At 34.7% G+C, this 13,426-nt stretch overlaps 1 protein-coding gene across 2 annotated transcripts in view; it reads right to left on the bottom strand.

Moving 5' to 3' along the window:
• Positions 1 to 2,813: 2,813 nt before the first annotated feature.
• NDUFS4 (NADH:ubiquinone oxidoreductase subunit S4) overlaps positions 2,814 to 13,426 on the bottom strand; it is a 113,967-nt gene continuing 103,354 nt past the window's right edge. For both annotated transcript variants that reach the window (XM_005672445.4, XM_085002265.1), the window contains one exon: positions 2,814 to 3,032. In XM_005672445.4, coding sequence (XP_005672502.2) covers positions 2,929 to 3,032 — 104 coding nt within the window. In that variant the 3' untranslated portion in view covers positions 2,814 to 2,928. The remainder of the gene's footprint in view (positions 3,033 to 13,426) is intronic.

The following is a 13,426-nucleotide window of genomic DNA, read 5'->3' as shown; positions in this document are numbered from 1 at the left end:
CCCAAGAAACGGCAAAAAAAAAAAAAAAAAAAAAAAGAAAGAAAGAAAATTTATATCACATAATCCTTTAGCACAAGACAGACTATAAAAATCAGAGCTGTCTAGGTTATTCTCTTTTTGAATACATCATACTTATCCCAAAAGACAAAAACTATTAAAAAAACAACAAATAGTATCTCCTTTATGCTAGTCTTATAGGAATAAATTATAAATTATACTAAATATGAACATAACAGTCACTGCATAGGCAGCTCCTAGAGTAATGAGAGAAGGGGAAAAAAACCCAGCAAGTTAGGCATTGACATGATGTAAATAAGGACCAGATATTACAAAAGAAAATAACACTGACTTTTCATCCAATCAGTGGGGTGGCCTATTAAAGTTCTACTAGAGTAACAACAGAAATGAAAAGTGTTGTATTTAATGTTACAAACCAAAGATGGAATACTAAATCATTTTTTGAAGAAAATTTGCTCAAAGTGCCTTATTGTACAGGATATGATGATTTTTAACTGAAATTTAAACTCACACTCACTGAAATATCTATGAAACTTTTTTTTTTTTTTTTTTTGCTTTTTAGGGCCGCACCTGTGGCATATGGAGGTTCCCAAGGCAAGGAGTCCAATCGGAGCTATAGCTGCCAGCCTACACCACAGCCACAGCAATGCCAGATCTTAGCCATGTCTGTGACTTACACCACAGTTCATGGTAACGCTGAATCCTTAACCCACTGAGTGAGGTCAGGGATCGAGCCTGCAACCTCACGGTTACTAGTTGGATTGTTTCCACTGTGCCACAATGGGAACTCTGCCTATAGAACGTCTTATTTTTTTTTTTGGCCATGACCATGGCATGTGGAAATTCCCAGGCCAAGGATTGAACCCATGCCACTACAGTAACCCAAGCTATAGCAGTGACTATGCTGGATCCTTAACCCACTACATCTATGGGACTTTTTAACAGCTATATTTTGTCATTTTGTATTTTACTGTTTATTTAAAATTTTTAAATAGTAGTAATTAAAATTTATAATTTCTCAGGCAAAGCTTAAGATGGCAAGATATGACTTGTAGTGTAGAAGGATGTTTATAATTTCAAATAGATGAATTTTTTTGCTTTTTAGGGCCACATCTGCAGCATATACAATTTCCCAGGCTAGGGGTTGAATGGGAGTTGCAGCTGCCGGCCTACACCACAGCCACAGCAATGCAGGATCTGAGCTGCATCTGTGACCTACACCGAAGTTCATGGCAATGCCGGATCCTTAACCCACTGAGTGGGGTCAGAAACTGAACACACATCCTCATGGATCCTAATTGGGTTTGTAACCCACTGAGCCACATCAGGAATATATATCTTATAATGATATATATTTAATTATACAAATACATCCATATAGTATGTTACATCCAAAGAACATATTAAAAGTTAATAGATGTAAAGACCCAAGACTCCCTTCTTCCACAACCAATGGTAACCAGTAAAATCACATTAGTAGTTTCTTATGTTTTTCCTGAAATATTCTAGGTGCACACCTGTTAGCTTCTGCTGCTCCACCTCACCTAGGTATGTTTTTTTTCACTTAGCACTGTATCTTTAACATCACTCTAAACAACTTATACAGATTTCTTGTTCTTTATAATAGCTATACAACATTCAACTTCATTCCCCTTTTAATAGACATTTAGATTGTTTCAACTTATTAGCTATTAGAAACAATTCTGCAATATCTTTGTACATTCACTGCTGTGCACATCCATAGGCTATTTGTCTAGAAGAGGATTTTTTAAATTAAATGGAATGTGCAGTTAACATTTTGAAAAGCGACTGCCAGCAGGTTCTCCAAAACATTATCATACAATATCATACTCTGATGAGTTTTCTTTGTTGGCCTAGGTCAATGTGCTAATAGTGTTTTTATGAAATGTGACTGTGAGAGAATGTTTATTTAGTTTATGATTTTTGAAACACCAAAGAACATATTAGTGATCCAAAGAAATCATCTGCCATTAATCAATCCTATTTCTTTGTAACTAAAGTAATTAAAAGAGTATGGGCTTTGAAGAGAGACATAGGTTCGAGTGCTACCTTTGGCATCTAGGACTTAGGTGATTTTGAGAATGTTTAGTCCCTTTGAGCCTTGATTTATGTCTTTGCAAATTGGGGGAGTGATTATGAAGATTAATTTACAATGTTTATGGAGGTGCCTGACAAGAGTGTCCTTGATAACTCATACTGTATGACCTAAATGATTAACATAACAAAAGCATTTATCTATTACCTATATTTTCTAAAAATAACACTGAACACTAATCGTCTCTACCAAAGAACTGGTTTTATTTTCTTTTAATTCATAAGAATATAAAATCTTCACCTGAACCTTCACAATCATGAAGTGTGGATTTCTGGACAGAGTTTAGTGTGGAATACAATTCATCCAGGCTCAAAGAAGCTTAGAGAATATTTCTAATTAAAGAAGAGAATTTCTATAATAAGGAGATTGGGGTTTAGGTTTATCAGCTTGCAATGTAATCATGAATTTTGTTCCCTACAATAAAAGGAAAATTTCTGAAACAGCATTTTAATAATGGTGGCTGGTAGTTTGTCAACACTATTAACTTGAGAATGGCCATAAAAAGCAAGCGTAAAACTTCAATATTGCAACAGATTTTAAGCATGCCTTTTAACAAGTTTTTTAAAGTGCTGAAATTTCCTAGAGGTATGATCACTTGAAAACTCCTCTCTATATAGGAAATTACGTATCTAATTTGAGACTTCAAAAAACATTTAAAATAGACACCACAAAATTTATCTGTAGTTTAAAGGTCAAATTTATTAGGAGATTAAGAGATGTATTATACACAGACTATAAATACTGCACAGCTGACTTCATTCACAGTCAAGCACAGGGATATAGTCAGTGCCAACCTATTTTGTGGATACTCTTGTTCTTTTGTTCCAAGAAAAGTTTGCACCATAAGACTTGGACTTGGGTTTTGGAACCTTTCTCTCTTCAACATCAAAGCTCCATCCTAGAAAACAAAAACAAAAATAAACCCACAAGAACAGAATTAAAGAGGTTACTTGAAGAACACAGCAAACAGAGGCTTTTAGAAATTTAACATTCATTTATCAGGAGTACATGTCAACACATCTGAAATATAAATACTTATTTAGCAAAGTGTTCCCTTATAATCCTGTGTAACAGGTCCAAAGTATTGCCTCAAGATATTTTACCATATCTAAAAGGTGTTAGCCATGATTCAACTTCTCCTTGCTGAATATTACTTTTTCAAATATCAATGGTTATATATTATATAAACATTTCCATTCCTCTCTGTGGTTTAATGTGTGACTTCTTGAGTAACTGTAATGAGTGGCAATGAACAATATAACCCATCTCACTGTTTACTAAGAGTTGGTTTTTCAACATTTGTTTCTACTTAGAATCCCACTCTAGTATCTGATAGCAGTGGAAATTCTAGGGCCTAACTAGAGGTCCACTGGATCAGAATCTCTGTTGGGGACCTGGGAATCTGCACTTAATTGATCCCTGGGGATTTTTATGCATAGAAATTTCAGTCCCACTGGTCTAAACTGTCTGTCATCTTCTGAATTTATACCTTCTCTCCAAAGCCCTTCTCAGTATTTATAATTTTGAAAACTAGATATATTTATATCTTCTGCTTTAAGTACAGTTTTTCTAAGATATGGAGAATAACCAAATAAACATACTCCTCCCTGAAAATATAATTAAGTTGTCCTACTATTCCCTAGTCCAAGAAGCCCATCTATATATCTTGCTTCTCTTCATAAGATCCATTTTCCATCCCTGCAATTTTCATTCTTCTCTTCTAGAATTTTTTTTAAATAACTCATCTTGAAACAAGATTCATGGCCAAATCACGCAGACATATATTATGTAGTCTAATTAAATCAGTAAGCTCCTTGATCTTGCGAGTTGTCATGAATTCTAGTGCCTCTAGGTGAGTATAGTATTTGCTATTACAAAGTTTGTTTCAACCTTACGTTTCAAGCCTCTTAATTAGTATTCAATTTTGCCATAAAAGTAAAGCCTATGAAACTCAAATCATCACAGTATACTACTATGCCTGTTTCAGTGTCCAAAAATGGGAAATAATTAATAACTCCACTACCAGAACTCCATTTTCAAAGAAAAGTCCATTCGCTATAAGGAAATGGATAAGCAAGAAAGCAAATGAAGCAAATGGTTTAAAGATACAAATGAAGAACAATGTGGTGTCGCTGCTATGGTGTGGGTGCTGCTGTGGAAGGGATTTTGATCCCTGGCCTGGAGACTTCTGCATGCTGCGAGTGTGGCCAAAAAAAAAAAAAAAGAATCCAGGAGGAAAATGTTTTGAGTACTTTACTACCCATTAAAACAAACAAACAAATAAAAATCACAAGGCAGCATCTTTAATAGAAACTGAACTTATTATAAAACAAGTTTATTAACAAGTGGTTATTTGCATTTCAAAAAATTTACTAAAAAAGCATAAGAATAGTAACTACTTTAATAGGTAGTCACGAAGATAAACCAAGCTAATTCATGTATAGTGCTCAGAGAGCACCTGACATTAAGTTCTACGAGAAAGGTTTTTCTAAAATATTAGTATTATTAATATCAAACCTGAATTAGTATCATTTCCCTTGTATAGCTGAGGAAACTGAGGTGCAGAATGGTTAGGTAACTAAATAGCACAGGGTCACTAAGGTAAGAAAGGGCAGAATCAGAATCAGGCAGCCTGATTCTGGAACCTGTGCTTTTAACTATTCTCTACTGTTCCTTGTGATTTTATAGTAAGCACTTGATAAATGTTGAGCTATTATTTCTCCCTTAAATTTGATTTGCAACTTCCTAGCAACTTATCTTCTATATGAAGTAAAGTGTAAGTGTAAATAAAATTTATATCACATTGGAACCCATTAATTTTGATTTAATGATGCTCTGAATCTAGTTAGGTAAAATCTGGCTTAGTTATTAACTATAGAAAGGGGTTATGGAGGGCAGGTTAATACTCAAATGAACTAAGCATCACTTTAACATTATAAATTTCTCAAGCACTTTCTACATTAATTAGCAAATAATTCACTAAAGCAGGCATAACAAAATTTCTTAAGCATTTGTTATACATTTAATAAATATTATCAATTGCTTTTTCTGTGTCTGGGACTGTTTAGACATCAGAGGTAAAGCAGTGAACAAAAAATTCCCACGCTACTTCAAGTTAGTAAGGGAGGAGAGGTTAATAAGTAAATGCATGGTATATTAGGTGCTAATACAGTAAAACAAACAATTAAAAATATATTTTATACAATGAGTACTGAAGAGGAAACAGAGAGCAGACAGGGACACCTTCTGTCCCTGAGAAGCATACATTTGAGTGAAGATGTAAAGGAGGTCAGGGAGTCAGTACTGTGGATGTCTGGAAAGAGAGCTTGCAGGCAAAGCCCTTCAATCAGAAGTGTGCCTGGTAGTCTATGTTCTAGGTCCTATGCTAGGTGCTTTAAGTGTATTTTACTGACTTTTAATACTGAGAGCATAGGTTGCTTGGCTTATTAAATAGGTGTTATACATACCCCAATTTTGTATTTATTATGAGAAAGAGTATAGTGAAGATAAACAAGCAGCCTAAAGCCACTTGGCTAATAAGCTGGCAAAGCCTCAATATAAAATGCCCCCCCCCCTTTTTTTTTGTCTTTTTGCCTTTTCTGGGGCTGCTGCCGCGGTATATGGAGGCTCCCAGGCTAGGGGTCTAATCAGAGCTGTAGCCACCAGCCACAGCCACAGCCACAGCAACGCAGGATCCGAACCGCGTCTGCAAACTGCACCACAGCTCAAGGCAATGCTGGATCCTTAACCCACTGAGCAAGGCCAGGGATCGAACCCAAAACCTCATGGTTCCTAGTTGGATTCGTTAACCACTGCGCCATGACGGGAACTCCCCTAAAATGGCCTTTCTTTAAAAATACCCTTATAATTGCAATTTTAATCTACTTCATCTCCTTTTAACCTGTGTAATTTTCTAACTTTTTTTTGGTTTATTTTTGTGAGTTGAAAAGACTGTTTTAAGAATTCCTGGAAAATAAGTCTGTGTTCCCTGTGTGTTCCCTCTGCAGTTGTGAAGGAAATAATTTCTACTGTAGATTCTATATCTGGTTATGACTGTTTGCAAGTTACCCCAAGACCTCTTGATGTTTTTTTTTTTCTTGCCAGATGATGGGAGAGGGTACCTAAATCCCCCCTCAACACACAACTCTCTACTCCAATAAAGATTTTACCAGAGGAACTGAAAAAATGAGAAAGCACTTGGAAATATTTAGGAACCGCTATTATATACAAGCACATACCTGATAGTCACTCTCTCATTTACACAGTTAATCTTTTAACCACCAGGGAGAAAAAGACTTCTTTTTTACTGCCTCAGAAGCAGACATAGATCTATTATCTGTTCTGTTCATGAAGTCTCAAAATGATGTCAGGGTCACTGCAATGTGAGAAGACTGGGGTTCTGTACACATAAAAGAACAACTGGTTTGGGTTTTCTCCTGGTAACCAAGGAGTGAGCTGACTCTTGGGAATTGCGAGCCAGATTATAGTTGCTGTTGATGGTGATAACAACAATAAATAGAAGTATCATTATAGGGACTGGAATGTGGATGGGCAAAGCACTCCGTGAAAACAAACAAAAACACATGGAAGAAACCTGCATTTGCTAATCGTATCCATCTCTATATTATTACTCTACCACATCCACTGTGATTACAAGGATGTAGAGGGGGAAAACATTCCCTTACATTTTTCTGTGGAAAACAACTCTGTTCCCAAAGCTGCAGAAGCAACTGTGTTTCTCTAAGGAAAAGAAAAGAAGGGTAAGAGGAAGTCTAAGGACAATTCACAAGACTAAAACTCAAATCAGAGTTTACAGAAATCTCCCTTTGGATTTTTCAGCAAACTTTTCTACTAAGTGGGGCTGGTGTTATTTTGAAAATTTGCTCTTTTTTGGAACTCTGTTAAGAATCTGATCCCATTTCCAAGCATCCTTCTCCAAAGTGTTTACCTTGCAGTGCCTTTATAAAGAGATTTACTGGTCCCACTAAAAACTTCATACCACAATCTTTCCCAAATTATTTTTTGTAATAGTGTGGCAATATAAAGGCTACTGGAGCAAGCTGTGAGCCTTAGCTAAAAGGACATAATAACTACAAGAATAACAGCACTTGAAAGGACATCAAACATTTGTACTTAATGGGTATGTTACAGGAATTGTACTCATCTTTTCTATTTGTTTGAAACTTGTTCTTAGAAAGAACATAATATAACTTGCAGGAAATAAAAGACATTTAAGAATGAAATCTTATTTGTAAAATGTTTAAATTTCCATAAGAATTTCTTTTACAACCTTAAAAAAAAGCTTTTTTTTTTTTAAGGAAATAACTCAAACTTGAGTTTGTGAATGGGATTATGAAAGTGAAAATGCTTAGACGCTCTGAAAAATGCTTGTCTAAATCAAGGTGTAGTCTATGACAATGGTTTCATGTGTTGTTCTATTGGGACACTGAAAACCAGCCCTTGCTCTTCCCAGCTGTGCAACAGAAGAAGATCAAAGCAACTGAGTCCAAGGCAGCTGCCCTGGGGATGGGGTAAAGCTCCTAGGGCTGCCGTCACTTCCCACTGAGGAGAGCAGCCATATGGCATGGATTAACCACAAATCCAACCACCAGCACCTAAATGATGAGAAGCGGACTCCCTTTCAGTTTCACACACTGGAATGCTTTCACAAAGATATTCTGAAGTTTAAATACCTCTGGCAAATGCACCAAAAAACTTAAAATGTAACCTGTAATATCCAGTGCTCAATGTCTTCTTCAGAAATATGCCCATTTATTTCATTGATTTCTAGATGATGGTTAAGATATTCTACCTCTATGACATGAATGTTTGGTGTAATCTTTTCAAATGCTACCAAAACAAAAACAAACAAACAAAAAAACAACAGTAAAGGATCTGAACAATACTAGACCCCAATAATTAACAATTCTATGTACAAAAGAAAATCCCATTCATTTTTATTTACAGAACCACTTTATCTGTGGTTCAGTAATGCAAAAATATAGAGAAACATTCAGTAGTGTTTCTACTGCTTGTGAAATATGTTACCTCTTGTAATCTTGGTTCAAGTACTGTTAAAGGTCTTTCTCCACCAATAACTTAACTGAAAACTCTGACATTATTCGGAAGAGAACGTTTAATGATTTTTCCTACTGTCCATTTGTGTACAAAGCAAGAATTTGGCACAAACTAACACAACTGGTAATCACTGCTAACAGAGGCATGGGACCAGAATAGCAAAAGACTTTGAGAGGCCAAAGTGGGTTATGTTGGTATGTGGAAAGTTTCAAGATTCCTCACCAGGCTATGTATCCATATTACCCACTTTGTATTTACGAAAACAAAGCATAAACTTTAAAGAGGGAGGAGAAGTAGCTTTAAAGGAATTTCATTTTAAAAATACTTCTATTTGAAATTCCCACACATCTAATATTTTGGGCAAGAGGAAGAGAAGTACAGAATAATTTAAAAATACCTTAGGTTGTCTTTTAGAAAATACTATGGAGGAGAAATTTATTATGGATACATTGGCAAAGCAATTCTTTCCACGAAAATTATATAAAATGGATTAGTAACACCTTACACCTGCTACAGCTGCAATGCCTAGGAAGAAAAAGAATGTTTGATGTGACAGTTAATGCTCCCTTAAAATTTATCTGTTTAAATAATATAGTTGCTATACAGTATTAATATTTTGGAGCCATATTATTCAGAATTTGCCATGAAACAAACTGGTTTGTGTTCCAAAAAAGCACATTCGAAAACAAGATGCTTAATAGGTTCACGGACCAAAGCCAGGCAAACTTCTTCACCAGAAGTGGCGCACTTTATTTTAAGCCCAGGAGTGTCTTTTCTTGGCTTCTGAATAAAGGGAACATTGCTGATTTTATTTATCTAATTTTAATTTTGTTCTCTACTAATTTTGGGAATTGATTTTAAGGTCTAAATGATTCCTTTAAATGGATTAATGGTTTCAGAAATCCATTCTCTGTTGAATGACAAAAGACAGAAAATCTGGTTTGTTAGTCTTTTCTATTTGAGTACAAATGAAGAAGCTGTACTTGCTCAGAACAGCTTTTTAGTATGGGTCAGTGCATATTATAATTCTGTGTTTACTGTTAACCCATGGCTGAAATTTTAGAATTAGTTATAAGTTCTTTGTGTGACTGTGTGTCTATCTACCTATTAATTCAGAAAGGCCTTTATATCCCATTATGTGTATGTATAGGTAATGTTTTTCTACTTCCAGATGGAATTAATGAATTAGAATATAAAAGACTTTCAGTTTCACACACTGGAAGTCTGATTGGCTTATAGAGAAAACATGTGCTTGTACAAGTGGCATATTCCTAAAATGAGGAAAGTGAACCTTAATATTTTGCTAATATTCTGAATGTTAGATTCAAAAAATATTCTTATAGGAATTAACAAACATTTGAGAATTCAAGTACTGATAATATAGGTAAAAATTTGGCAAATGTCAAATTTAATAACTTTCATTTAATACAGACAGATGTTTTCTTTATCAGTGTTAAATATAACACAAGCTTAGATTTTTATTCTACTTGATTATGTTCTTGCTAAACTTATAGAAATTTTCTCATCAAATAAGCTAATGATATTAATTCTTCCAATCCAAGAGCATGGCATATCTTTTCATTTCTTTGAAACCTCTTTAATTCCCTTGATTGCTTTATAGTTCTCAGCATATAAGTCTTTCACCTCCTTGGTCAGGTTTATTTCTAGGTATTTAATTTTGGGGAGTGTGGTTTTAAAAAATATTGTATTTTTATATTCCATTTCTAATATTTCATTGTTTGTATACAGAAATGCAACTGATTTCTGAATGTTAATCTTGTATCCTGCTACTTTGCTGAATTTGTTGATCAGTTTGAGTAGTTTTTGTGCGGGGTCCTTAGAGTTTTCTATATATAGTATCATGTCATCTGTGTGGAGTGATAATTTTACCTCTTCTCTTCCAATTTGGATACCTTTTATTTCTTTTGTCTGACTGTTGTAGCTAGGACTTCCAATATTACCTTGAATAAAAGAGGTGAAAGTGGACATCCTTGTCTTGTTCCAGATTTTAGTGGAAAGGCTTTCAGCTTTTCTCCAGTATTGTATTTGCTGTGGGTTTGTCATAAATGGCTTTAATTATGTTAAGGAATGTTCCCTCTATACCCACTTTGGTAAGAATTTTTATTATGAATGGATGTTGGATTTTATCAAATGCTTTTTCTCCATCTAGCAAGATGATCATGTGGTTTTTGACCATTCTTTTGTTAATGTGGTATATGACGTTGAATGATTTGTATATGTTGAACCTTTCTTGTGAACTCAGGATGAATTCCACTTGGTTGTGGTGTATGATCTTTTTTGTACTGTTGGATTCAGTTGTCTAAAATTTTGTTGAGAATTTTGTGTCTGTATTTATCAAAGGTATTGGCGTATTGCTTTTCAGTATTATCTTTGTCTGCTTTTGGTATTAGAGTGATGGTGGCTGCATAGAACATCTTTGGGAGAATGTACCTGTGAAGCCATCTGGTCCTGGACTTTTGTTTGTAGGGAGTGTTTTTATGACATTCAATTTCATTTCTAGTGATCAGTCAGTTCAGTTGATATATTTCTTCTTGATTTAGTTTTGGTGGGTTATATGTATGTCTAGAAAGTTGTCCATTTCTTATAGATTGTCAAATTTGATAGCATATAATTGCTCATAGTATTCTCTCTCTTTTTTTTTTTTTTTTTTGTATTTCTGCATTATCCATTGGGATTTCTCTTTTTTCATTTCTTATTTTGAGTTCTTTCTTCTTGGAGAGTCTGGCCAGAGGTTTGTCAATTTTGTTTACCCTTTCAAAGAACTAGCTCTTGGTTTTACTGATTTTTTTTCTCTGCTTTTTGAATCCCTATTTTACTGATTTCCTTGCCAATCTTTATGATTTCCTTCCTTGTGCTGACTAGCTTTGTTTCTTCTTCTTTTTCTAATTCTTTCAGATGCTAGGTTAGGTTGTTGAGATTTTTTTCTTCTGTTTTGAGGAAGGGCTAAAAACATCTAAGAATTGCTTTTGTGGCATCCCCATAGACTTTGAATGGCTATGTTTTCATAATCATTTCTCTCAAGGTATATTTTTAAATTCTTGTGATTTTCTTATTGACCCATTGGTTTCTTAGTAGCATGTTGTTTAGTCTCCACGTAGTCAATTTTTTCTCATTTCTTTTCCTGTGGTTATTTCTAGTTTCATGCCATTGTGGTCAGAGAAGATACCTGAAATAATTTCTATACTCTTAAATTTGTTGAGGTGAGTTTTGTGCCCAAGTATGTGGTCAATCCTTGTAATGTTCCATGTGAACTTGAGGAGAATGTTTATTCTGTTTTTTTGGGTTTTTTTTTGGCTGTAATGTCCTGAAAATATCTATTAAGTCTGACTGTTCTAGTGTGTCATTTAGGATCTCTGTTGCCTTACTGATTTTTCTCTCTAGAGGATCTGTCCATTAATGTGAGGAGGTGATACAATCTCCTATTGTTATTGTATTCCTCAATTTCTGCTTTTTTGTGTCTGTTAGGAATTGCTGTATTTATCTGGGTGCTCCTGTATTAGGGGCATATATATCGATGACTGTAATATCCTCTTCCTAAATGGATCCTTTTATGATTAAATAGTGTTCTTTTTTGTCTTTCTTTACGGCCTTCGTTTTAAAGTCCATTTTGCCTAATATGACTATTGCAACTTCTGCGTTCCTGTCTTTTCCATTCACATGAACTATCTTTTTCCATTCCCTCACTTTAAATTTATATGTGCATTGCTGTGGCTGTGGCAAGGATGGCTACAGCTCTGATTAGACCCCTAGCCTGGGAACCTCTACATGCCACGGGAGCAGCCCTAAAAAAGGCAAAAAAAAAAAAAAAAAAAGAAAAAAAATTTTATATGTGTCCTTCGCCCTAAGATGAGTCTCTTGTAGGCAGCATATTGTAGGCTCTTGTTTTCTATCCAGTCTGCCACTTTATGTCTTTTCCTTGGAGCATTCAGTCCATTGACACTTATGTTAATTATTGATAAATATCTACTTATTGTCATTTTCACTCTTGTTTTCCAGTTGATTCTGCTTCTCCCTTGTTCCTTTCTTTTTTTGGTTGGGTGATTTCCTTTTATTTTATGCTTTTTTAAAATTTTATGCTCTTCTTTTTAGTTTTGCTGAATGTATTGTTTGGTTTTGATTTGTGGTTGCCCTGTTTTTCAAGTACATTAATCCCTTGGTATATCTATTTACTTTAATGGTCATATAGGCTCAAACACAGTCTTTTAAAAAAAAAAAAAAAGTGTCAAGATTTTCTTACTTTCCTTCCCCACATTTTATGATTTTGATGTCCCTTTTTTACATTTTCATGCTTATCCTTTTGCTGTTCCCTGTGTTTATCATCACTTTTACAAACAGACTTTTTTTTTTTCCTTTTTGATCTGTATACTGGCTTATGTAAGTGATTACTTTCCAACCATGATTTCCTCCATCCTGTATCTTCTTACTTTCCCGTTTAGAGGAGACCTTTAAGTATTTCTTTTAGAATGAGTTTAGTATTGCTATATGCTTTTTGTTGAAGAAATTATTTCTCTTTCTATTTTAAATGATATCCTTGCTGGGTAGAGTATTCTAGGCTATAAAATTTTCCCTTTTAGAACTCTGAACATATCTTATGGCCTGTAGTATTTCCATAAGGAAATCAGCTGATAGCTGTATGGAGGTGCCCTTGTAATTAACACTTTTTCTGTTGCTGCCTTTAGAATCTGCTCCTTATCTTTAATTTTTGCTGTTTTTATTATATCTTGGTGTGGGTCCACTTGGGTTGAACATGTTTGTGGCCCTCTCTGCTTCCTGTATCTTGACAGCTGTTTCCTTTAGATTTGGAAAGTTTTCAGACATAATTTCTTCAAATATATTCCAATCCCCTTTTCCTTTTCTTCTCCTTCTGGAATCCCTATTATGTGTAATTGGCCCTCTATATATTATCCCATAGATCTCTTACATTGCTTTCATGTACTTTCATTTGGTTTTCTGTCTACTGTCCTGATTGGGTGATTTCCATTATTCTATCTTCCAAATCACTAATTCATTCCTCTGTATTATGCATTCTGCTCTTCAGTGCCTTTAATTCAGCTTGTGTCTCTGCAAATGAATCCTCTAGTTTTTCTTGGCTCCTCATATTTTCTAGTTCCCTTCTAAAGTAATCTGCATTACTGTTCATAGCTGCTCTTAATTCCTATATTATTTTCACTATCTCCTTTTTGAACTTAGTGT

This window comes from Sus scrofa, chromosome 16, assembly GCF_054392235.1.
Source record: "Sus scrofa isolate SSC_HxYL_T2T_F1_AM1 chromosome 16, Sscrofa_HxYL_maternal_Yorkshire_Landrace_v2.0, whole genome shotgun sequence".
Lineage (NCBI taxonomy): Eukaryota > Metazoa > Chordata > Mammalia > Artiodactyla > Suidae > Sus > Sus scrofa.
This window is presented reverse-complemented; position numbering and strand designations above follow the sequence as displayed.